This window comes from Peromyscus eremicus, chromosome 4, assembly GCF_949786415.1.
Source record: "Peromyscus eremicus chromosome 4, PerEre_H2_v1, whole genome shotgun sequence".
Classification (NCBI taxonomy): Eukaryota; Metazoa; Chordata; class Mammalia; order Rodentia; family Cricetidae; genus Peromyscus; species Peromyscus eremicus.
Window position 1 is genome coordinate 100,676,784 of NC_081419.1, and position 27,526 is coordinate 100,704,309.

The 27,526-nt window shown below is 42.2% G+C and overlaps 1 protein-coding gene across 3 annotated transcripts in view; it reads right to left on the reverse strand.

Annotated features, from left to right (window-relative positions):
* Nucleotides 1–13,869: 13,869 nt before the first annotated feature.
* Sppl2a (signal peptide peptidase like 2A) overlaps nucleotides 13,870–27,526 on the reverse strand; it is a 40,020-nt gene continuing 26,363 nt past the window's right edge. For 2 of the 3 annotated variants that reach the window (XM_059261338.1, XM_059261336.1), the window contains 2 exons: nucleotides 26,757–26,917; nucleotides 13,870–17,940 (listed from right to left, as the gene is read on the reverse strand). In XM_059261338.1, coding sequence (XP_059117321.1) covers nucleotides 17,866–17,940; nucleotides 26,757–26,917 — 236 coding nt within the window. In that variant the 3' untranslated portion in view covers nucleotides 13,870–17,865. Of the gene's footprint in view, nucleotides 17,941–25,136; nucleotides 25,331–26,756; nucleotides 26,918–27,526 lie in introns of those variants that run through there. The other variant, XM_059261337.1, reaches the window with a different exon arrangement.

Genomic DNA, 27,526 nt, shown 5'->3' on the forward strand with positions numbered 1-27,526 from the left:
CTCGCTCTGTAGAACAGGCTGGCCTTGAACTCACAGAGATCCTCCTGGCTCTGCCTCCCAAGTGCTGGGATTAAAGGCGTGCACCACCACCACCTGGTTTCTCTTTTTTTCTTTCTCTCTCTCTCTCTCTCTCTCTCTCTCTCTCTCTCTCTCTCTCTCTCTCTCCCTTCCTTCCCTTTTTATAATATTTTTTAAATTTAACAATCTCTATTGATTCTTTGGGAATTTCATGTCATGCACCCTAATTTTCTAACCTCAGTTCCCCCATATCCTCCCCTCACCCCTGCAGTATCCCCCAAAAGAAAAATTAAAACAAAAACAAAACAAACAAAACAAAAGTCTTCACTCTTCCATCTTTCCTGCCTCTCCAACACCTCTTCATTGACCTTGTGGCATTGGGAGCCGAGGTGTATCACGGCCAACCCTTGTGTTCAATCAACTTTACTTGCAAATGTTCATTGCAATGAGTCATTGGTCTGGTTCAAGGCCTCTGGTTTCTGGTACACCATCATCACTGGATCCTCACTGGAACTCCTCTCAGACACCTCTGGGTATCTTTCCACAGGACCAGTCCCTTCACAAGCTCCAGTAGGTCCTAGATGGGATAGATGTTAGGGTGGGCCAACCCCAGGCCTGGCTGTGGGCCAGGGTGGTAGCTGAGCCATTCAGTCCAAGCCACTGGGGCAGGCCCCCTCGGGTGAGGGGTGGAGCCAGCTCCTACACCCATGGAGGCATTTTCATAATCGAGTTTCCCTCCTCTCAGATGACTTTAGCTTGTGTCATGTTAACATATAACTATCCAGCACAGTGATGAACAAGACTTATAAACTGAGTGTTTCAGAAAATGTTTAGTAAATAGTGGTGATTCAGTGGTTAAGAGCACTGGCTGCCCTTTCAGAGGACCTAGGTTCAATTTCCAGCACACACATGGCAGTTTATAGCCACCTGTAACCCCAGTCCCAAGGGATCCCACTTCCTCTTCCGGGCTTCATGTGTACCAGGTACACTGTGGTACACATACATACATACAACAAAACATTCATACACAGAAAATAAAAATAATAATTTTTTAAAATAGAAATAAAGCAGTTTAATTCAAGAAACTTTTGATGGCAAAATGGTTTAGTGAGTAAAGGTGCTTGCTACAGAAGCTTAGAGATCTGAGTTCTTTCCCTGGACCCAGTATTAAGGCAGAAAGAGAACACACACTAACAATAAGAATTTTAAAGATGAGCCATCTCTCCAGCCCACTTCTTATCTTCTTGTACTACAATAATCATAACAACATTTTTAAAGGTGGTGTCCTGTGGGAGATCTTTAGGTCTGAGTTGGGGGCACCGACTTTTGGTTACCTGGAGTGGGTTATTGTAAAGGTGAGTAGTACACAAGAGTACAATGTTCCATATAAGATGAATGAACCCACAGTGAAGATAAACACAATTGATACCTTATTAGCTAGCCTTGACAATGCCCTCAGTGTTTCTCATCTTCCTGGTAGTCTTACTTACTCTGTGGTTGACAATCTCACATGAATAGGGCTAACCTCGTGTTCTCAGTGGGGTATTGTAGAAATAAATGACAGTGTGTGACTTCTGAGGCTTGATCACAAAGAATGCTTTGGCTTCCATCTTGCTCATTTAGATCACTCATTCAGAAAAAGCTAGCTGCCAAGCTGCCCTTCAAAAAGTACACATGACAAGAACTAAGACCTCCTGCCAACAACCTTTGCCTACTTGCCTGCCACGTAGGTAAGCCATTGTGGAAGGTTTCAGCACCCTCATTAACTCAAAAAACCTCTGAGAGGAAATCAGCTAAGCCATTCCCAACCTTCTTACCCTTGGGAACTGTGAAAAATACTGTTTACTGTTCTTGTAAGCCTCTAAATTTTGGGATAATTTATGTAGCAATATCTAACTGGTAAAACTGCGGTCTGACTAAATCGTTATTTCACGGTAGAATCTAATCATGGGGGATGTTTGGAAATCATCAACGCAGTTGAATTATAATTGAGTCTTGTGAAAATATACAGAAAAAGGGCATTCTCAGACAAGAGAATACTGCAGAAAGACATAACCAACCCACATCGACCCTTTCAAGTGGTAAGAGGTCTGGGATTCTTGTAATGAGCCCAAAAGAATTACCCAGAATTCATGCGATAAGAATTGCACTTGAAGTCACTCCTACACTGAAAATCCTTCTGTGGCTCTTTGAGCTAGGCATGAATGATACACTCCTTTAATCCCACAATTTGGGAGGCAGAGGCAGGAGGATATCTGGGAGTTCAAGGCTAGCCAGGGCTACAATAGTGAGACCCTGTTTCAATCATACATACATACATACACACATACATACATAAAAATGTCCACTTGCCCTAAAAATCTTTTCATTTCAGCCTTGCCTCTGGTTACTTCTAAACACTCTTCTATGAAGAGTCCGTTATTAGTGTAACTTTATAAGGTCCTTGATTCGAGAACTGGTAGCCCTCCCCTCAACACACATGCAGTTTGGGTTAGGAGCCTTTTCTGGAATGTCCGTTCCCATTGCATACTGTATATTTTCTACTAAACAGTTTATTTTTTTAAAAGAGATTTTTATTTTTAATTATGTGTGCATGTGAGTGCGATTGTCTACAGAGGCCAGAGACATTGGATCCCCATGGAGCTGTAGATACCAGCAGTTGTAGCCCCCAACACCACCACATGGGTGCTGGCTGTTGACCATCCTCTGGAAGACAGTATGTGCCCTTAGCTGCAAGCCATTTCTCCAGCCCACCAGTTCTTTCTCTGCTCTAATTACCAGTTTATTTGTCAACTGAATGAGGATCCTAACCATAGCCATCTTCACCAGTGTATCCCAGCCCAGCACTTAATGACTCAGGGCATTTGTTTAAAAACAAACAATCCTTAAGGGCTGGCTGATCCTCCTGTGAACCAGAACTCAGTTCTCCGTAACCATATCAGTGGCTCACAATTGTTGGTAACTCCAGCTCCAGGAGATCCAACATCCTTTCTGTCCTCTGAGGGCACATAGACATATAACATAGGCACAGACAGATAAATACACACATACATAAAAATAAACAAACACCGTCATAATATATAATTTAATATGTAACTCTGTCCTCCAATTCTGGCGCACAGAGCATCTTGTCAAATCGAGACAAGAGGCTGGTCCTTACATAGTAGAGGGTAACGTGAGGCAAAGCCCAGACTGGAAATTTGTGTTCTACAGTGCAAAGTGAATTCATCAGCCATTACACATGGGTGTATCAGCTTATCTGGGGAGCTTCCACAGAAACCACACCCGGATTTGATTCCCAGAACTAGAATAATGAAATTTAGTTTCCCAAATGTCAGTTAGTGGCTCCATGGTTTCTTTATGTCTCTAATTTAAATTTGTAAACAAATATACACAGTACACTTTCAGTTTACAAACTTTTGGAAGTACACTTTGTCGGTTTAATTCATCAACAGCCGCAGCACAGATAAGGCCATTGTAGAGCAATCATTTATTTATTTTTGCAGTGCTAGGGATGAAACCCGAAGCCTCACACATGCCAGGCAAAGGCACTATGACTAAGCTACACCCAAGGCCTATTGGGTGACAATATTACCAGGAAAACGTGAACAAACGTCTCTCATCCCAGATAAGGAGCTAATGGCAGGCCAGAGGAAGGGTACCAGCAAAGTCCAACTTGGTGAGGCGGCTTGTTTGATTGGGGTTCCTTACAAGAGTGTGGATGAGAGGTTGCTCACAGCAGTAGAAATGCCTCAAAGAGAGTTTCATCAAAAAGTCATCCCAGAGCCAGGCGTAGTGACACACACCTTTAATCCCAGCACTTGGGAGGCAGAGGCAGACAGATCCCTGTGAGTTTGAGGCCAGCCTGGTCTCTAAAGTGAGTTACACATAGAAACCCCTGTCTCAAAAAACAAAATAACAACAAAAAGCCATCTCAGCGTGGGTGATGGCTCACAAAAGCTGGGAACCTGAGCACTACACAGCTTTCGGGCAGCTCAACAAGTGGGAAACAGGAGCCTGTCTCCTTCAGGTAGCTTGGGTGTCTGAGCCTTTTCTAGGCACTCAGCTTGTCGAAGAGTCTCTCAGCAGTCCTTGCAGGTGACATGTGCTTGGTGAGGGAGGGACCTAGTGTATCTGGTCAGACTCAGGGACTTCCCGAAGCCTTCCAGCTGTTTTTACCCCCATTTTAACATCCTGTGTCTTAATGAGCTTCCCTCAATGATCCGTCTTACTCTCAGGAAATGGCTACACAAATAGACCCCACAGCAGTCATTTTAAACATTAGAAAGTTTCATCAGGGAAAAGGTATGGAGTTGAGGGTCCGGACACTCAGCCTCCGGAAACGCAAGCCTTTCTGAGGGAGAGGTTGGGTACTGAACATCTTAGGGAGAGGTGGTTCTTGTCTTGGTGCCCGTCTAGCACCAGCAAGCCCCTTTACGAACCATAGCTGCAGCCGGTGCCCGGTGGCCTCACCAGCCCTGACTGAATCCACACAGAACCTGCCCTGCCCTCTGTTCCTGCAACCTGATGGCGGATGCCACGGAAGAGAACAATTGTGAATTTGGCCCAATGAATTCTTACGCCTAATGTGGCGTTGGTGGGTTTTAAGTTGTTAGCACACTGATGTCGTGCCTCTAGATGCATTTAAATGCCACCTGCAGGTGGCCCTCCCAAAGAGCAAGGGCATATTTAATGGATTCTCACTTGTACTGAAACAGAACGGTATTCATGGTTTGGCTAAGGGACCGGCTCCAGTTCATTGGCTAATCTGTCCAAGTCTGGATTTTATGAAATTTCAAAGCAGCGTGCTCGGTGAGAACAGCTAACTCTGGTGCACATTGTTGTTTTTGGCTGCTGCTACTAGTGCTGAATTCCTTCCTGAAGTTGACCCGGTTTCTATGGGAGCTGATAAAGTTCAAATTCAAACCTTTCCAGAACATGCTAACAATTTGATGCTGCTCCCAGAATGTGTAGGAAAGAAGATCTAAACACATTCTACAAGGGCATTGCTCCTCTGCAGATGACATAGACATCATACTCCATGAAGAAGTTCACCAGCTTTGAACTGACTGTCAAGGCATTGTACGAGTCTGTGCTTCCTAAGTCTCAAAGAGAATACACAAAGGCAGAGCACCTGGCTGTGACACTTGTGGCCAAATACACACTGGAGTCCTCTGTGCAATTGTTTCTTCCCCTGGGGGAATCCAGAAGGTCTGTGCTGAAAACAGAAAGGTAGTAGTGCTTCTCAGTTCCTCCACAGGCTTGACTTGAAAGGTGTCTGGGAGGGAGGACCACCTGCCTGGAGCACCATGACAGGGAGGGAGGATCACCAACCTGGAGAACCATGACTAGTACCCTGCCCTGCAGCTCCTCTATGACTAAGCGAAGCTTTATTTCCCTCACTCTCCTCCATCTGAGATGCCAGGGCATCGGAAAAAGCCCACATTATCTTAGGAGATATGGTAACACAAATATGAATCTGCACGCTGGTCAGTGTTGAGGACAGTACGAAGGGAACTGTTGTATATTTGACAGTGTAGGTAACTGTCAGTTGGGATACAATTACTACAGTGTCCTTGCTTTTCTAGATTTAATGAAATTGTCTGCTCATGAAAAAGTTTTTATTTTTTTCTTCTTAATTGATTAATAGTCTTAATTCTAGGTTTGAAATTTAACTAAATTAATCAATTTATTTTTGGTGCTGTGGATTGAATTTATACATGCTAAGTACATCCTCTACCAGCAAACTTAAACCCCAGCCCCAGAAAATACATTTTTAGGAACCAGTAAGTTAAAAGTATTACAGTACAATTTGTGATTACAAATGTCTTACTCTAGTCAAGTTTTTTTTGTTTGTTGTTGTTTTTCGGTTTTTTGAGACAGGGTTTCTCTTTGTAGATTTGGAGCCTTTCCTGGAACTCACTCTGTAGATCAGGCTGGCCTTGAACTCACAGAGATCCACCTGGCTCTGTTTCTCCAGTGCTGGGATTAAAGACGTGGGCCACCACCGCCTGGCTCTAGTCAAGTTTTAAAACTTCCTGAAATTAGCCAGGAATAATGCATGGTGGAGCACATCTTTATTCCCAGCACTGGGAGTCAGAGACAGGTGGATCTCTGGGAGTTCAAGGTCTACAAAGCACGTTCGAGGACAGCCAGGACTGTTACACAAAGAAACCCTGTCTCAAAAAGACAAGACAAAACCAAACAAACAAACAAACAAAAACTTTCCTGAAGGTCTAATAAAGGTCAGCTGCTTAATACATCAAAAAAACAAAAAACTTTCCTGAAATTATTTAAAATTGCTTCACAAATCTTGACAATATAGAGATTTACTTTCAATGTAAGTAAAAGCAGGATGGTAAAATAATTTGAAAACAGAAGACTCCTGTCTTTATGCAGCGTAGCTGGCATTAATTATATGGTTTCTTCTAGGCCTCTGCTGTTCTGATTACTCAATATTAGCTCATTAAGTTCTTGTGCCTCTACGAGCCACGTGTTATCATTAGCCTTATTGAACAGAGGAATTGTCCAGAGGGCAGAGCCAGTTATTCGGGTACTATATTGTCCCTTCCAGAGTTTGTCCTCAAGCTGTGTGCTGTGTCCTTTTTGTGACAAAAATATCCAACTGAGAAACACCTGTAATAGTATAAAAAAGAATATACATGTTTTAGTCTTTTACAAAATCTTTCCCTATTCTGTTTAATCAGCCAAATTGTTGGGCTGTGTGATTATTTCCACATTAATCATCCCTCAGACCTCTCTCTGGATGGGACTGCCACCAGTATATCTCTAGTCAGTTGGGAAGGGACACTATTAACCACTGAGGTGGAGGTGTGGGTGACCCAGGCTAGAAGCAGTGACCAAGGGAGAGCTGCCCCCATTACTCATCTGTCTGGAGGTGGCATGGGCAGAGAGTTGACCTCTCCACACTGCCCATCAATGCCTGGGGCAAGTGAGAGAGCTGGCCCTGTGGTCATAAGAGCAGGAGAGTTGTCCCTGACCCCCACCAGCTGCAACACTCAGGAGAGCAGGCCCTGCACCTCTCCAGAGCAGCACAATAGAGCCAAGCCTCCTAGCACGGGTGTGGGTAAGCATGGGAGAACTGTCCCCATTACCTATCTGTCTTTTTGTTTTGTTTTGTTTTTTCAAGACAGGGTTTCTCTGTGTAGCTTTGCGTCTTTCCTGGATCTCACTCTGTAGACCAGGTTGGCCTTGAACTCACAAAGACCCACCTGCCTCTGCCTCCCGAGTGCTGGGATTAAAGATGTGCACCACCACCGCCCGGCACCTATCTGTCTTGTGACAGCATGGGCAGGGGAGAGTTGCCCTCCCCTGTCTGCCTATCAATGCCTAAGGCAAGTATGAGAACTGGCCCTGGGGTCACAAGAGCGGGAGAGCTTTCTCTGTCCCCCACTAGCTGCCACACTTAGGCGAGCAAGCCCTGCGCCTTACCTGGGTAACACAATAAAGCCAACCTTGTTGGCAGAGTTGTGCCTGGGTGAGCCAGCCCCCAAGTTGTAAGCATGGGAGAGTTGTCCCCACTACTGGTCTGTCATGTGGCGATGTGGGAGGGTGAGAGATGCCCCCCTGTACCCCTCGCCACTTACCACCTGCAACAGACTAGAGAGCTGACCCTCTTACCAGTTACAGCACTCAGGGAACAGGCCCTGCCCCTCACCTAGGCAGCACAGCAGAACTGTCCGGTGGTCACAAGTGAAGGTGATCTGTAGACGAATTTCTAAATGGTCTTATTAAATAAAAAACACAGTGCCAAATATAGGGGTGAAAACCTTAGAGATCAGGGAAATAGTGACAGCCACCAACCTTACCTCTCCAGCTCTGCAGCTACCAAAAGAGGCTACTTCCTGTCTAACCTGTGCCTTTATTGCTTTGCTGTTCTGCCTTTTCACTGGCTCTTAGCCCAGCTACCTCACTTTCTTGTTACTGCCTGTCTGTACAGACCTCCAGGTCTCTATGGTTGGTACTGGGATTAAAGGCATGTGTCACCACACTTGGCTGTTCCCTAGTGTGTCCTTAAACACACAAAGACCCTGCCTGCCAAGTGATCGGATTAAAGGCGTGTGCTGCCACTGCCTGACTTCTATATTTACTTAAAAATGACTGGCCTTTTTCCCCTAGATCTCCAGGCATGCTTTATTTATTAACATACAAATAAAATATCACCACATTTCAGCACAAATAAAATGTTACCACAGTGATCCAGCCCCGGCATTATGAGCAAAGGAGAGCTGGCCCCATTTCTCATCTGACATGGTAGCATGGGCAGAAGAGAGATGCCCTCCCACCCATCAACACCTGAGACACATGGAGGAGCTGGCCCTGAGGCCATAAGAGCGGGAGAGTGTCCCTACCCCTTATCAGGTACAGTACTCAGGAGAGTGGCCCCTGTACCTCACCTGGGAAACACAACAGAGCTGGTCCTAATGGTGCAGGTGTGGGAGAGCCGACCCTGAGGGGAGAGGAGAAATGGCCCCATCCCTCAATCATAGCTGCAAGAGGTGAATTAGCTGGGGCAATGCTGGAGAGCTCACCCTGATGGTGAGGACAGGGGAGACCGGGCTAGTGGACTAACCCTGCAGCTGTCCAGGCCCAGATGCAGGGTTATGACTTGGCCCACCCCACACCCACCCCATCTAAGATCCGCTGGAGCATTAGAAGGGACCTGACCCACAGATCCAAAGATGTAGGATCTCCACAACACAGGGCAACACCAGAATATCAAGAAGAGACCTAGTGAGGGCCCAACATCCATGGTGTAGTAGAGACCAGAGGCTCAAACCAGCCCAATGACCCTTTGCAATGAACACTTGCAAGTAAAGATATGGACAAAGGGGTCTACAGCATGACTCACTGTAGCTTGAGTTTTCCTGCCTGGCCCACAGTCAGGGCAAATCTCTCTCACCTGCCAGTCCCACAGCCGCTCAAACCGGACCAAGTAAACACAGAGACTTATATTGGTTACAAACTGTATGGCCGTGGCAGGCTTCTTGCTAACTGTTCTTACAGCTTAAATTAATCCATTTCCATAAATCTATACCTTGCCACATGGCTCGTGGCTTACCGGGATCTTCACATGCGGCTTGTCATGGTGGCGGCTGGCAGTGTCTCTCCCTCAGCCTTCTACTTCCCAGAATTCTTCTCCTTGTCCCGCCTATCCTTCCTGCCTGGCCACTGGCCAATCAGTGATTTATTTACTGACCAATCAGCAACATACTTGACATACAGACCATCCCACAGCAACTCACTGTGTCACACTGCAGCTGCCATGATGAGATTTTTTTTACTTTTCCCCCTTTTTTCTCTTAAATTTTGTTTTATTTGGGGGGTGTGTACAGGGGTGGAGGGTGGATACAAAGGGACGGGGAAATGAATGGGATCAAGATACATGATGTAAAAGACACATAGAAAAAAAAGAAATGAATTAAAATGCTGACATCAAATAATTTAAATCAATTAGAACACCAAATAGAAAGAAAGCCAGTATATGAAATGTCCAGTTAATGTAACATTTCTCTATTACTTAAAGTCTGATAGTCAAGAATGTCTGGCAGTCAGTACAGAATCGTTTCTATAAACAGAGGGTGATTAAACCACTTTCAACAAATTTTGTCCTGCTTTAGAGAGATTAGTGGATTTTTAAAAGATACTATTTCAAAAGCATTACCCTCAGTCACAAACAGAAAACTCATTAAATGCCAACTACAAGTACTTGGAATGTTTTGAATTAATCTTTAATACCAGTACCTTAGTGCCATTGACATAAAAACACAACTCTCACCTCAAAGGGGATAGGAGATAGTTTATTCTGGAGCCCAATACGATTGCCCATGTCCCAGTTTAGGTTACCTCAAATTCCATGGTTCAGCATGGAATCAGTTTCATGACGTGTTTATAGTAACAGAAACAAAGTCATAAATCAAAACATTTTTCTTTTTCTTTTTCTTTTTTGGGTTTTTTGAGACAGAGTTTCTCCATGTAATTTTGGTGCCTTTCCTGGAGCTCGCTGTAGACCAGGCTGGCCTCGAACTTACAGGGATCTGCCTGGCTGTGCCTCCCGAGTGCTGAGATTAAAGGCATCTGCCACTGCCGCCCAGCAAAATATTTTTCAAATACATCACTGGGTACATTGTGTGGCTGGGTTATAGTACTGGTAGAGAGGAGAAAACCCCACTACAGGCTCAGATGCTAGCTGAGAGCTTAACCCTTTGATTGGTGGAAGTAGGTTTTATTAAGTCAGTGCATTCCAACAGGTTTTTATCTGCTAGTCAAGGATGTTAAGTTCAACTTTGTTAGTCACAGGTTGTCACGTCCAACCAGAGATGGGTGAAGAATGGCACGTAGGGGGCTTAAGACAGCCTGAGATAAACGTAATTAGGCTCTGGATCTTCACCTTCCATTTTCTCCACATCCATGAAGTTCTAATCAGTCAGCCTCTGCAGACAGCTGTGCTCCAGGATTCCCACTCACAGCACAGTCTGGCATGCCATAAGTATTCAATAACTATTTCCTATATGACTTAAGAAATGCAAACAGGTCCTCTTCATCCATCCGTCAATATGCTAGTTAGCTATACAATATACAATTAAAACAATGTATAAACTTTTACCATATGTGAGTGTGTTTAGACATATTTGTGGAGGGAGGCTATGGCTAAGCCCAGGGCTTTAGGAATGTCACACTAGTGCTCTACCACTGAACTGCACTTCAGGACCCTAAGGGTTTCTTTTCTTTTTAAAATTACTAGTGCATGTGTGTACAAGTGTGTGTGTGTGTGTGTGTGTGTGTGTGTGTGTGTGTGTGTGTACAACGTAGAAAAGTTGGGTTCTCTCTTTCTATCTGCACATGGGTTCCAGGGATCCAACTCAGGCTTGTGTTGTTAGCTTAAGAGCACAATTACCCACTGAACTACCTCCCTGCCCCTCCCCCCAATTATTTTTATATGGAGAAATGCATCTCTTTTTTTATTTTGCTGTTTTTGGTTCAGCGTTGAAGATTTCTCTCAGGGACTCACATATGCTAAACTTGTTCTCTATCACCAAGTTACTCCCTCAGCCGTCTCCTCAAAGTTTTAAAAGTCTTCCTTCAGTGACAAGATTTAGACAAAAATCTAAAACAAATTACCAGAGCTGGATGTGGTGGCACAAGCCTTCAATCCCAGCTCCCTGGAAGCAAAGACAGGCAAATCTCTGTGAGTTCCAGGCTAGCCAGGGCCACACAGTGAAGCCCTGTCTCAATAAACAAACAAACAAACAAACAAACAGAATTTCCAGTAGCCATACAGAGAAATTTCCCTTCAAATTTAGCAAAGCTTCTATGTTAATTGTAGAGGCAAAAAGATAAAAGGCCAAAAATAAAAACATCCCTCATTCTCCAGCAGCTGGACCCTAACTGCTGGAAGCCTGACTCAGTGACGTGAGACGCCTTATGTAAACAATTCCAGCCTAAGGGTCCCTAGAGGCTGCATCCCAAATGGCTGGTCTCAGGACACTTTGTGTTTACTATCTCAAGATAAACTCTATTCAAGTAGGACATCACACAGATGGCCCAGAAAGCAAGACCAGGTAACTACTCTTACAGGCTCTGGAAGAACCCCATTATTTTCTGAGAGGTCCTTCTCACCCCTCCACCCCCACCTACTGTTTGTTCTGCAGCATTTCTGCCCACCCCTTCCATTGTTATGAAAACGTTTGTATCAGTTCTGCTCTGTATTTATCCCTGGGCCTTGGTCTCACCACATTAATGAAGAATATTATTGCTGGGACTGCATATTGAGTGTACCATGAATGAATGATTTTGACTTATTTAGAAGGGTCAAAGGCATCACCCTACATAAGCTATAGTATTTTACTAATTTTAATGATGTAGCTATCCCTGTATCACCTGATATATTTCCTGAGAATTAAAAAAAAAGACCCAAAATCATTTGTGTAATTTTTGTTGTTGTTGTTGTTTTATTTTGTTTTTTGAGACAGGGTTTCTATGTGTAACAGCCCAGTATCTTGGACCAGTGGGATGAGGTTCTTCCCTATCAAGAGCATGCATGGAAGAAAAGGAATTTCTCATCATTTCAAGACTACGCATGTAGGCCAATCTCAACCAACACAGTAGGGGGCTGAGGATGTAACTCAGAGAACCTGCCTGGTTCCTGGTGATGGATCTCAAGTTGCTACAAAAAAAGAAAATAGTACAATAGCAACAGGGAGAAACACCTGGAATGTTCCTAAGAGATGAGATTCTTAAGGTTTTTAAAAATTATTGTTGTTTGTGCATATATAACGTATGTATGGGCACACAGGCACCCCACTGCCGGTGTGGAAGGCTGAGGATCATTTTTCCAGTGAGTTTTTTCCTTCCACTGTGGGTCAAGGGATCAGTTTTAGTCACTGGGCCATCTTTCTGGCCTGACATGGTATTTTCATTCAATACTTACTTTATTATTTTTACTTATGTTTATGTGGGATGTGTGTGTGTGTGTGTGTGTGTGTGTGTGTGTGTGTGTGCCAGTGTTGAGTTTATGTGCACCACATGTGTGCAGGTGCCCACGGAGGACAGAGGGTGTTGGATCCCCCAGAACTGGAGTTACAGGTAGTGGTGAACCTCCTAATGTTGGTGCTGGAGTTCTCTGCAAGAGCAGTAAGTGCTCTCAACATCTGAGCTATTCCTTCAGCCCTGAAGTGAGATACTTCCTAAAAATATCAAATCAAACCAACCAACCAACCGAACAAAAATGCCTGCTGTTGCCCAACATAGTGGCATACACCTATAATCTCAGTAATTGGGAGGGGAAGGGCAGACTGGCCTATAGAATGATACATGTAGTAGATTATTTTAAGGTGTGTTACTTTTATTTATGTTGCATTTGTTTAACTCTATGAAGCTATGTTACTGTGCCTGTCTAAAATACCTGATGGTCTAATAAAAAGCTGAACGGCCAATAGCGAGGCAGGAGAAAGGATAGGCAGGGCTGGCAGGCAAAGAGAATAAATAAGAGAAATCTGGGCCCAGTATTGAAAAGGAGGAGCCAGAGAATGAGGAGGATATCAGGGGTCAGCCACCCAGCTACACAACCAGCAGTGGAATAAGAATAAAATTTACTGAAGTAAGAAAACAGGAAAAGCCCAGAGGCAAAAGGTAAGTTAAGGAAAGCTGGCTAGAAACTAAGCCAAGCTAAGGCCAGGCATTCGTAATTAAGAATAAGCCTCCATCTGTGATTTATTTGGGAGCTGGGTGGCGGGCCCCCCAAAAGGAGTAAAAAACAACAGTAACAGGGACACTCATAACAAACAATAACAAAAAGATCCTGTGGGGTATGGTGGTGCAAGCCTGTTTCTCAGCAGTCTAGAGGCTGATGCAGAAGGATCTAGAGTTACAAACAAGTAAGCTCCTGTCTCAAAAGGAATCTACACATTTTTTTTTTTTTGTTGTTTTTTTTTTTGTTTTTGTTTTTGTTTTTTTGAGACAGGGTTTCTCTGTGTAGCTTTGTGCCTTTCCTGGAACTCACTCTGTAGCCCAGGCAGGCCTCGAACTCTCAGAGATCCGTCTGCCTCTGCCTCCCGAGTGCTGGGATTAAAGGCGTGCACCACCACCCCCCGGCAGGAATCTACACATATTTTAATAATTATTTGCTAAGTACTGTTAGGTATCAACATAATTTCCAAGTAAGTCTCACCTATGGAATCTGGGTTTTAAAGATAAATTGTCAAACCTGAACAATCGTAAAAATTCATGTTGTTCTTTTTTGTGAGTGTACATAATATATGGACATAATCTAGTGTGCCTTTGGTTCATTTTCGATGATTTCTTTTGCCACACAAAATAAAACAAATTCAATTTTTTATTTTAAAATAGAATTTATTTAACACTGTAGTAAATTCAATACACTAAAAGTTGTTTTTCTTATCAGAATTGGCACATGGTGAAGACAGCTTAACTTACTGAAAAATTAACACTCCAAAAATGCAAGTCTTAAATCATGTTCTATAAAAAAGTAAAGCCTAGTAGTGTTATAAAAGTATCAATTTACACTAACTTACATAGAAAAGTATTAGAAAAAGAGTAAAAGAGTCCCATATACAAATCAATCACCTAAGAAGTAAAAATCCAATTATGTTTCTTAAAAAGGTACAAGGGGGGAAAGAGACAAAGGCTACTGAATTTACACTCACTTGTCCTACTGGGAAGTTGCAGGCTAACCAGACAGACTTTAGGACTTTTTAAAATGTATGTCTCAAAGGAATAGCAAAGCTGTTTATAATATTTTTGTTTGTTTGTTTGTTTGTTTGTTTGCTTTTTCAAGACAGAGTTTCTCTGTGTAGCATTGCGCCTTTCCTGGAACTCGCTTTGTAGACCAGGCTGGCCTTGAACTCAAGAGATCTGCCTGCTTCTGCCTCACGAGTGCTGGGACTAAAGGTGTGAGCCACCACCGCCCAGCTGTTTATAATATTTTTAATGCCTAGTCAAAACCACTATGTAGCCAACTGGCCATGTACTACAACCTTGAGTTGATTCAACCCATTTTTCTTATTCATGGAAAACTACAAAAGCTTCTTTAAGTACTGTGGTCTATCAGCCAGGAAGACAACACCCAGCTCTGAAAGTTCACTGACTGGAATCAAGCCAAAGTTCTAGAGAATCAGCTTAAAAGATTAGCTATGTTTTCATCAAGTATATAATTTCCACTTCTACCTAGAGCACACGCTGAGGAGCTGGACATGCTGCTCAGTGGTACAGCACTTGCTCAGAGCGTGCAAAGCCCTGGATTAGAGCCTATGACTGAAAAATAGCTTTAAAAATGTGGACATTGGCCAGGCGGTGGTGGTGCACGTCTTTAATCCCAGTACTCGAGAGACAGAGGCAGGAGGATCTCTGTGAATTCCAGGACAGCCTGGTCCACAGAATGAGTTCCACGACAGCCAGGGCTACACAGAGAAACCCTGTCTGGAAAAACAAAACAAAACAAACAAAAAAACTGTGGACATTGAAAGAGCAAAGAAAACTAGAAAGATCATTAGTATTTATTAAAAATATGCCATTGTACCAGAACCTGTCTGCACATGTAACTAAAACACATGAATGCCAGCAGCATACGGAACAAATGTATCTTCCTTCAAAAGGGTATTAAAGTACATTCTACTATAAAGAAATTGCTAATTCAAAGTAAAACTTAGAAGCTGGAAGAAAATAAAATGCATTTAAGATCAATGATTTCTATTTGCTAAACCACCAATGTGGAACTTTCTAATAAGTATTTTATATTGCAATGTGCTAATAAATACAATATACTTTGTTTTTAAAGCATGTTCAAGGGGGGAAAAATCCAACTTCCCTACCTCTTAAAAGTTACTGGTATCAGGTAAGCAAGGGAGAAGGAGATGACGAACTTTCAGAGTCAAATTTTCATCTCTGGTATCTATTCATTTTTATTTCCAAGACCCAGTATTTGTGTATTTCATTTTCTCTAAGGAGCTATTCTCGTCTGTGTTGCTAAGAGGGTTGTTTAAGTACATACGAAATTGGCAGTAAGGCTAGAGCGACTCTAGGAAATTCTTTTTGTTATTTATAGCTACTCAGCCAGTTGTTTCATTGGCAGAGCTGGGGTAGGCACTTGGAACACAGGAGGCAAGTACTCCAACGCTGAGCTACACTCCAGCCCCTGTGTAAGACTTTAACCACAACAATATGATGGTTGGGTAAAATACACTTTGTTCCAAATAAGTCAGAATTCAGATTTGTAGATGTGTTAATTTTTTTTTTCTGGAGCAATGGTTTAGATGAAGAAATATTAGTTACAAATTAATAAAACTAAATTATTTTTGAGAAATTGTGTTATTTCAACATAGCTTTAAAAGGACTAATTTTCTTTAACATTCTTCATAAAATGTAATTGGTGCTTTCGACTGTCACAGACTTGAATGAGGATGCAGATGTTAGTAAAACAGCTGTATTTTGGCAAGCATTTTATTGACATTGGAAGTGAAAGTACAGTTGGAATTGTAAAATGGCACTTAACTCGTCTCTCATCAGATAGCTCACTTGCTGTAAACAGAAGACCCCACTCCTGGACTCAGTAGACAGAAGAAGCTGTGGTACAGCTTCCCTGTCATTTACTCAGCAAAAGTTAACAATTAAACAAGAGCATCAAATTGAACTTTAGTTCAAATATCAAAGGTCTAACCCATTTTTTCAATCACCAGTTTTTACCTTTGAATAAGCTGAATTGGCCTTAACATGAAAGACTGGATTTGTTCACATAGCGTGTGCATTATTTACACAGAAATGCAAAATCCTGAGCTTTTGTAACAACTTGTCACTTGGTACATTTTTAAAGAAATTAAAATAATTTGAAAGATAATTTCACCTCTAATTTCTAGAAAAACACCTGAGATTTTGCAAAGAATGAGAAGAAAATTATTTTTTTCAAGTTGCAAGTTAGCCAAGTGATAACTGCTCGAACCACTCATTTTGGAGGTGAGAAAACCGACCAACAAAAGTACATCTGTACTCTGAACTGCACTCATCCCTCCAAGGTCAGCAGTACTCACTTATGGGAAAAGGGTTGGAAACTGACGATGGGAGAGTGTCAGGATGGTCGAGGCAAACAATAAGTTATAATATAGTATCTAATGGAATCAAATTTCAAAGATCAGGAAACCAAAATAAAACCTAGAGTAAGTACAGAAGTTTATCCTTATCTTCAAGTAAATGGTGTACTGACATAAACTAGATTCAGTTTCTGTATCCTTCTAATGATTATTTCTATATATTATGTTTCCTTCTATCTAAAAAATAGTCTAATATAATACATGTGCAGCCTGAAGTAATTTAGGTCCTCAAGTTTAAAAAAGGGTTACAAGTTTTTAAAAACTTAAAACTACAAGGCTGGAGAGATGGCTCAGCATTTATAAGAGCTCTGGCTGCTCTTCCAGAGGACCTGGGTTCAAGTCCCAGGACCCACATGGCAGCTCACAGCCATCTGTAACTCCAGTCCCAAGGGATCAAACACCCTCTTCTGGTCTCCACAGGCACCAGGCCTGAATGTGGTGAACAGACGGACATGTATACGGGCAAAACACCCATACACATGAAATAAAAATAAAGGTAAAGGAAAAATGTAATCTATGAAGGGGTGTGTTTCTACGTGCTCCCTTGTGCAGGTTTTAAACCTCTACATGATATGAAGACCAATTTTTGCTGCTGAAGTGCCTTCCTGCACAGCTTTAAGCAGTTATTCCTGCAGAGGGGTAAGATTTGCATAAATCTTTGATGAAAACATTTACTCAAGAAACTTGCTTTGATAATTATAAACAATCTATCCCTATCCTTATATTTCAGAGAAACGTTTTAGTAAGAAAAGTACAGGGGAGGGTCAAGGTGGCTTTTTTTTTTTTTTTAGAAAAATATAATGTATATAATATATTTGGAAACTACACAAACCCTATGTTTTTCATTGATTGTGAAGGCACAACTTTAACATAATTAAAAGAAAATGTATTTTCGCTATGTGTGATGAATTTTACCAGCTCATAAAAATAGAAGGATTGACAAACATCACCGTGGCAAATGTCTCTAATTTTCAGTTCAGATTTTGATTTAAAACTTGCTGAGCACGGTGCTGCCCAGCTATAGTCCCAGACATTTGGGAGACAGAGGCAGGAGGACAGTGAGCTCTAATCATGACTCTGTCTCAAAAAGCAAACAAACAAACAAACAAAAAAAAAAAAAACCCAAAAAACCACAAAACCAAAAAAGGGTAGTGGTGGAGGCGGCGGCAGCGGTTGGCAATTCTATTTGTAAAAATCCATAGCACATCATTGTAGGTCCACGTAATCACTGCTGCACGGACTGCCCATCAGTAGTCACTGGGCTCTCTTCACTTGTTGAATAGTCCTGGTGGTCCATCACCTAGGCATAAATAAAAGATATCAGGAAATGCAGATGTTAAACCAGCCTTCCAGTCTTCATTGATTTGGCCAAGTACTCTGGCTTTGTGTGATGCTTGTGTTTGTGTGTGTGTGTGTGTGTGTGTGTGTGTGCCCATGCGCACATCTGGGTGAACAGGCACCCATGTACACATGGATGAGGTTATCTTCCTCAGCTGCCTTCCACCTTAAACAAGCCCTGCTGCCCAGAGAGTTCCAGGGTTCCTTCTATCTCCACAACCCATCCACACTTAGCTTTCTTTTCTTTTTTCCTTTTATTTTTTTGAGATAGAGTCTCACTTATGTAGCCTGAAACTAACAGAGATCCACATGCCACATGCCTCTCTCTCCAGAGTGCTGGGATTAAAAGGCAAGTGCCAAGCTCGAGCCCTTCCACGTGGCTTTTTAAATCAGTGCTAGGCATCTGAATTCACACCTTCATGCCTGTTCAGGAAGCACTTTACAACCTAGCTATCTCCCCACCCACCCTTTTCCCTTTTATTGAAAATAGATTCTTGCTAGGCAGTGGTGGTACAGGCCTTTAATCCCAGCACTCAGGAGGCAGAGGGAGGCGAATTTTTGTGAGTTCGAGACCAGCCTGGTCTACAGAGTGAGATCCAGGACAGGCTCCAAAGCTACACAGAGAAACCTTGTCTCAAAAAATAAAATAAAAAAAAAAAAAAAGAAAAGAAAATATTCTTTTTTCATATGATATATCCTGATCCCCTTCCTCTATTTTCCCCTTCCTTCCCCCCCCCCCCACTTCCTCCCTGCTTCCCTCCCCTCAGGATCCAACTGAGCTATCTCCTCAGCCACCCTATGCCCCCCTTTTTTAAATCCTAGCACTAAGGAGGCAAAGGCAGGCCAATCTCTGTGAGTTCGAAGCCAGCCTGGTCTACACAGTAAGTTGCAGGACAGCCAGTTACATAATCAAAAAAAAAGATTATCTCAAAATCAAAAAAAGAGTAATCTTGGGGCAACAGCGAGATGGCCCGGAGAGTAAGCACTTGCTCTCCGTCTGGTCCCCAGCACCCACTTTGGTGAGATCACGACTGTATCTAACTCTAGCCCCGGGGAGAGCCTTAGCCTCTGGCTATCGTATCTGCACTAATGTGTATACGCCCACATACATACACATAATTAAAAGTAATAAAAATAAACTTTACAAACCGAGGGACCTTATGGAGCCAAGCATTCCTTCGGGAACACTGTCTAGGTCAACATCATGCTTAACTTCTCAGAAGGATGAATTCTAAGACTTGCGGCCCATATGAATACTGCATTTTCTGGATCTTCCATTTATCTCTGTTTCCCAGTGTGAATACTGACTGCCCTTTGTAGCAGTGGGAACTCCGCTTCAAAAGACTGTACGAGGCAGTAAGCGCTTGTGTAAGTGGAAAACTAAAATGGTTCCAGAGTAAGTGTGCAAATGACTGCTGGCTGTGCAACCCTGTAACCTTCTTAAGACAGTGTAAGAATAATATAGGAGGGGTTGGGGATTTAGCTCAGTGGTAGAGCGTTTGCCTAGCAAGCCCAAGGCCCTGGGTTCGATCCTCAGCTCAAAAAAAAAAAAAAAAAAAAAAAAAAAAAAAGAATAATATAGAAAGCTGCCCTTAATTTCAGCACTTGAGAGGCAGAGGAAGTCAGATCTCTACATGAGTTTCAGACCAGTCTGGTCTACACAGCAAGTTCTAGGCAAGCCAGGGCTACACAGCGAATCTATCTCGAGACACAGGATACACGCATACACTCACAGGCCTCTCAGAACAAGCAAATAAAACCAACAAAAACCCCACCCAAACCACTCAAGCAAGTAAAAGAATGATACACAAAAGTTTGAAAATATTAGCTGGGCGGTGGTGGTGCACGCCTTTAATCCCAGTACTCAGGAGGCAGAGCCATGCAGATCTCTGTGAGTTCGAGGCCAACCTGGGCTACAGAGCGAGATCCAGGACAGGCTCTAAAACTACACAGAGAAACCCTGTCTCAAAAAACAAAAAATGCAAACAAGAACACTTAAAATACTTGAAAACAAATCAAAACAAATTCACTAACAGGATGTTTTAAAGGCATTACAAGTGATTTTTTTTTAACTTCAACTCTACCCATATTCTATAAAAATGATTTGAATATTTGGAAATGCAGAAAAGGAAGTGCTTAAATATTTCAAATCTTTTTACCCTGTTCTTCAGATAAAATTACTTCAAAACAGAAAATGTGATCTCTTTGTAAAAATTGTCCAAGACTTTTAGACCAGTTAATGACTAGATTTCAGTATCATTATATATGTTTTCCTTTTTCATTATTGAGAATAAGATAGAAAAGCCAGCGATACAAATGTCCCTATTTTTTTTTAAGATTCTAAATACTTCACTTTTTTCTTTTTTTAGGAAGGAGGGATTATTGCACATGGAATTTCTGGACTTGCCAAATAAGAGTGCCTCTAAGCTGCGGCTTTCAGCTGACAGGCACCTCAAACAATGGAGACAACTTGGAGTGAAGCCCACCTGTCAGTAACCACGGCTAGCAAAGGCCACAGCCATTTCTTTGGCCCTTTACCTGTGAAAGACAACACCTAGATTAAGGCAGTTTCATGTTCATAACGCCTCTAGGAAAGAAAATTCACAGGATGGGGATATAAAAGGACTGCTTAGCATATGGGAGTCCTGAGTTCCCGGAAAAAAAATTCAAAGGATGAGGATATAAAGGGATTGCCTAGCATATGGGAGCCCTAAGTTCTTTTTACAGCATCACAAAAATACACAATAAACTTAAATGATTTTAAAAACGGATAAAAGCCAATCAAGATAGGTAACATTAAGCATTCCACAACATGAGACATAAGGTGAAGTTGTGAAATAGTTGATTTTAGTCACATTTAAAATTATAGACAGACACAGAGAGATACATTTAGGGCCAGAGCTGTGGGAGACCTGAAGCAGCCATGAGACAGAATGGTAGGGGGTGGCGAAGACACAACACTTTTCTTCTCTGTGATCTGTGCATCTGGCAACCGTCCTGAAGAGTAAGAGCTATGTACCCAGCATTATAACAGGCTTCTTCTTTCCTAATTCTTAGGTATCACATCGGGCTCTATAATCCCAGCCCTAAATATAGACATATAATTAATATATCAGTCATGGTAGTACATGGCTGTGATCCTGGCATGCAGGAAGTTGAGGCAGGAGGAGTCTGAGTTTTGGGCAACCTAGACTGCACAGTGAGACACCCTCCCTGTGTTCCAAAAACAAAGCTAAAAACAAAGCCAAACAACAAAACAATTTCAAAGTCTACTAATTGAAAAGTTATCATTTTTACTTCCTATTCTCTAAGATTTCAGCAAAAACAATAGAGAAGTACACAGAACAAACATAAAGGTCAAGTATTTAAAAATTCAACACATCAAGACAACAAATAAAACTAACTAGCAAAATCAGGATTTCACATTTGTAAATAGGCAATCTGTTGTCCTTTGAAACTGGGCCAGCTAACCTGGCATTTTCAGAGCTCTACTGGTTTAGAACTGATCTCTGAAAACTGCCTAATAAATTAACCTGAGTAACTGGAGCTCCTGGTCCTCAAGCAGTCACTGTAAGTAGCTTTGTATCCAGACTCGTGACTTACAGCTTGTGACTTCTAAAAATAATTACAAGTACTAGTGACATTAACAGACACACCGTTCCCGGGACGTCGACAAGCTGAGAGCATCAGGGTAAACTTGATTTACTATTAAGACAAAACACCATCCCACAAATGCTACGCTCTACTTCATTTTATCTTTAAGGAAAAACAATCATTTATTCACTCTACATTAATTAGAACTAAGGCTTCAAGTGAAGTCAGATGAGCAGAACCGAATACTGGAGCTCTAGAAACATCCAGAAAAGAAACTGAACTGGCCTTGAAGCTACAGAAAAGAATTTGTAACTGATTTTTTCCAAAATCCTATTATTTTAATCAAACTGTAGAAAAATCTTACTTCATTTGCTGAGAAATTCACAAAAGAGGGTGAAAAATTCCAAGTCAAGTACTACAGCACTTAGGTGTCCTCAGCACCTTATGCTACCAGGGCCACCAGGGCCATTAAAAATAGGATATGGCTAAATGTACAGCACTTGCTTGGCATGTGTGAGGCCCCAGGCTCAATCCCTTTGTGCCTGCTTCCAACACCCTCTGAACAAGTCTCCAGTGGGAAGTCCTACCCTTTGTTCCTTAATTTAACTGCAAGTTAACATTCCCTTATCTGAAATACTTGGGACTGAAAGTGTTTCAGATTGTGAAAAATTCTGGTATATTTGCCTATCCATAGAGAGATTATTTTGAGGATAGGATGCAAACATGAAACTAACTTATATTTCACATACAACTCATACACAGAAGTAATTTTACACATTATTTTTAGTGCACTTGTATTTTGACTGTGACTCATCACATCAATTCAGGTGAGGGATTTTTCTATTTGTGGCATGATGACTCCACTTCTGTCTAAGTTCCTTTTCTTTTGCTGTGACAAAACAGCACAACCCAGGCAATTTACAAAAGAAAGCGTTTAACTGGGCTTACAGTTTCAGAGGGGTAGCGCCCATGATGGGGGAGCAAAGGTATGGCAACAGGAACAGCTGAGGGCTCACATCTTGATTCACGGTAGGAGGCAGAGGGAGAGCTAACTGCCTGGCTCCAGTGACACACCTCCAACAAAGCCAAAACCTCCTAATCCTTCCCAAACAGATCCATCAATTAGGGATCAAGCACTCAAGCACAGCACCTATGGGCCATTCTCATTCAAACCACCACACCTCTGATCTCAGATCTTACAACATTGTGGATTTGGGACTAGGTATGTCTAACCTTGTACTCAACACAGAGCACACCTTTATCCCAGCACTTGGGAAGACAGAGGCAGGCGGGTCTCTGTAACTCCAAGGACAGCCTGGTCTACAAACCAAGTTCTAGGACAGCCAAGGCTACAGAGAGAAATCCTGTCTCAGAATCTTGGAAAACCAAAAAAGAAAGAAACTTGGATGGTCCAGTGCAGAACATATGCTTATGACAAATATGAGTACTCACTGGTGGAATTCTTTCCATATCCAACCACCATCCCCTCTCAATAGCATAGTAGAAAGAGAAAATAAAATGCTAGCAGAAACTAGAGAAATATAGAAAGAGTAGATCTCCAAAGAAATGTAGCATTAATGCTTCTATGTATACAGCAATTCTAAAATAATCAACTAATTCCAGTACGAGATAGCATAAAAAGACCTGGAACTGCTCAAGGTAGCTGTCCCTCCTGCAAGACTGGGAGAGGGTTAGGGTAGCTTAAAAGGGCCTTCCGCTTGATTTGAGACACTTGTTTTCCTTTCTAAAAAAATATTTATTTCTTTTTGTTTTGTATGTATGAGTGTTTTACCTGTATGTATGTTTACGGGTTGGATCCTCTGGAACTGGAGTTAAGGACAATTGTGAGACACCACATGGGTGCTGGGAACTATACTCAGGTCCTCTGCAAGAACAGCAAGTGTTCCCAACCATTATGCTATCTCTCTAGCTCCTGTATATTTTTTTAAGATTTATTTTATCTTTAATAATGTATCTGTGTGTGGATATGTGCACGTGAGTGCAGGAATCTTTTGAGGTGTGCAGGATCCCCCAGAACCAGAATTACGGGCAGTTGTGAGCTGCTTGGATCGCAGTGCTGGGAAGTGAACTGTGGTCCTTCGCAAGATCAATTCACGCTCTGAACTATCTCTCCAGCCCCACTTTCATATTTCTTGTTTGAAAAATAAAAAAAATGAGGGCGGGAAATATGGACCAGTGGTTAAGAGCACTTGCTCTTCTAGAGGACCCTGAATTTGGTTCCTAGTATGAACCTGTAACTTCTCCTTCAAGGGATCTTCTAGCCTCTGCAGGTACCACCCCACTGAGCATAAATACATCTTAAATATTTTTTAATTAAAAATTCAAACACAAGCTGAGGAGTGGTGCCAGACTTTTATAATCACAGCACGCGCAGGAGGGCCAGGCAGGAGGAAGGACTACTGAAGCCCAAGGTTATCAGGCACTACACTTGAGTTTCTGAGTGAGACCTTGTCTTGAGACCCAAAACTAACCAATAAAGAAATATATATTACTTTGTAATTAAAACACACAGAAAGAAATTACTGAAGTGAAAACAGTCTATAGACAGACTTTTGGAACATTAACTGCCAATGACATTAACTTATATTCACTAAGCATAACAAAGAAGACCAGATGTGCTGTAATGAACATCTTTTCATGTCCATTTTACCATTTCCCAGAAAACCCCTTAAGAAGAAATGTCTGGGTAAAAAACAGCAAATATAATCTTTTTTTTTTTTTTTTTTTTTTTTTTTTCCTCTGTGCAGCTCTGGCTGTCCTGGAACTCACTCTGTAGACCAGGCTGGCCTCAAACTCAGGGCTTCACCTGCCTCTGCCTCTGCCAAGTACTGATATTAAAGGTATGCACCACCACCCCCCAGTGAATATTAATATACAGCCAGAAAAAGATTTTTTTTACAAGAAATTATAAATGAAATACATAAAAATAGTGAGAAAAGGGAAGCTAGGAGCCACTGACAGGATCATTTAGCAGTCTAACCATCCCTCTACAGAAGGCAAAAGGAAGTTCACTACCCTAGTGTGGTGGTTTGAATAGGAATGACCCCCAAAGACTCACGTGTTTGAATGCTTGGCCTATAGGGAGTGGCACTATTAGGAGGTGTGGCCTTGTTGTAGAAAGTGTGGCCTTGCTGGAGGAAGTGTGCCATTGTGGGGGTGGGCTTTGAGGTCTCCTATGCTCAAGCTATGCCCAGTGTGGCAAACAGTCTCCTTCTGCTGCCTGCGGATCAAGATGTAGGACTCTCAGCTCCTTCCCCAGCACCATGTCTGCCTGCACACTGCCATGCTTCTAGCCATGATGATAATGGACTAAACTTTTGAAACTGTAAGCCAGCCATAAATTAAATGTTTCCTTTCTAAGAGTTGCCATGCTCATTGGCAATAGGAACCATAACTAAGAAAAGGTCTTTCATCCATACTCAACACTAGAGCTCCCCTAAGCTCCATTCAGTACCCAGAACATGCCAGCTTTCTTTGCTTGGAACTTCTGAAGACATGGTTCTTTTAAGATGAACATATGCCCAGTTTTAAGTGAATTTTAACAGTTTTTAGAATCCCTTCTCCAAATCACCCATTAACTTGCCTGAATCCGTGGCCCTAGATGTCCCATCCCTAGGCGCCATGACACTTTGCCATTATCAATGCATTCATCACACTTTATTGCTAGTGACCCTGTCTGCATTTCTTAGTAAGTTTCACAAGGCAACAGGAGGAGGACTGCTTGTAACTTGTTCATCCTGTAGAGTCAATAATGAAATCATACTTACCCCATAGAACTATTCAATAAATAGTCATTAAATGCAGAACTATAAAACTATTAAAAAGCATAAAAAGCCATTTTGAGGATAAGACACTCAAAATTTAGTAGTAGTTTAGGATACACTTTATCTTATTAAATAAAAGGTTGACTAAAATAGAGTCTCTAACTTGCTATGTGTTTGAGGTTGGCCTTGAACTCCTCATCCTCCAGCCTCCATCTCCCAAGATTTGAGATTACAGGTGTGGGCCACTATACATGACTCAATACTCTTATTTAAACACACACACACACACACACACACACACCTATCATATGGGAGCTCTAGGTTTGATCTCCAGCATTGGGGAAAAAAATTGATGTGGGTGTCATCTTCAGGGAAAAATTATCAGCTATCTTACTAGTATAATGAAGGACTTTGTGACCATAAATACCTTCTATATACATTAATGCAGGCTGAGCCAATAGCACTGATAAGAAGGCAAGGTAGGTATAATTATTATTTAAATCTCAAAAAGAAATTGCAATATTTACTGGAAAGAATTCTAAACCAGTGCCTTTTCTAGTTATAGAAGCCTGTAATATAATGTTGGCCATCTCTTCTTAAACACCACAAAGGATGGTGGGAGATATTAATTGCTTCTCCGGTAAGAACACTTGCAGCCACCCACTCCAGGTTTCACTCTGCTCACGTGACCACTGACACCCATGCATGAGGGCAGATGAGGGGGGCAGTTCACTTTACTGGAACAAATCAGAAATAACTGCTTTAGAAAATGCCTCTGGGAAGGAAGGGGTCAGTGCCGTGGCCTAAGTGAGTAGGAAAGGGATTCTCAACTCTCTTCAATGTCAATGCAAACCAATTTTTGAAAGAAAAAGGAGCGGGGGATGTAGGAGGGCTTTTTACCTCTATTGAAAAATAACTCAAACAACAGATTCTAAAATTATGATTTTCCTTGTTATAGGAATTTTAAAGAAAGGACAGTCTGGATCCACTTAAGCCTGACGTGAGTACCCAACTGGAGTTAGTTTGCCACATTCAAATGCTGGAAAGAACACGTATTTTCATTTTCAAAACCTCAGGTCTCTTACTACCAAATTCCACTGTCGGTTTCAACGCTCCACATTTATTTTACATAGTTGCATCTTGCATGAAGTTTAGGGGGACCTGGATGTATGCTGCAGTGTTCTGCTTCCCCAACGTCCTGCCACAGTAACTTTGCAGGGCCTCAGCACTCACTTCCAGTGGGCACGGAGAACCCAAGCCGCAGCAGGCAGATACCAATATGGGAGAAGAGGAAGAATTCGGGGCATCCTGGGGTTACGTTAAGTTTCTGACACAGAAAAATTTGCTATAAATGAGCTATAGCACACCAGCCAGTGAATTACAAAGTATAAGCACGTACCTGATAGCTGCTACCTTTCCAGAACTTTTTCATCTCCTTACGACTCCAGGCCACGACTGAGGCAGCAAGAAGTGTGCAGGGTACTAAGTAGAGGAGAGCAGGCTGCCCCTTCTTCATCAGCACCAGGACAACAAATGTAATTATCATGCCAACAGCATAGGCTGTGGGAACACAGAAGCAAGGTCAGTTCTTCCTTCCCCACTAAAATATCAGTTTTCAAATACTTCTCAAGACATCTTTAGATAAGAGCTATTTTTAAAATTCTGTGTTTGTATCTGTGTGTGGATTTGTGACTTCGGGTACAGGCTCCTGAGGTTAGAGGTGCCGGAGGCCCGAGAATTGGTGTTATCGGCAGATGAGGCGCCTGCCGTGGGTGTTGGGCTTTTGCATTTGCCTGCCGCTCCAGCTCCAAGAGGGCCTCTTCGGGCATCTGCATCACCAGAGGCACACATATACACACAATTAGAAATAAACCAAATCTTAAGATTGCTCCAATACAGACTACAGACTTCCTTAACAAGGACAAATCAAACATCATTTGGATGTTTCCTGCTGATCTGGGATGCTATATGAATGCAGGCTCTCATTACTTTTCTTTCTTTGTATCTTACTTTGACTGCTTCTCATATCTGACTGACTGGCAGTGGATGCCTGGCTTCTGGCCCTGGAAGCTGCAAAGACCTTTACAGGCAATTTAGTCCAGCTACATAATGTAAAGATGAGATGACAGAAGATCAGGGAGGTTGAGTGAGCTGCCCAAAGTCACACAG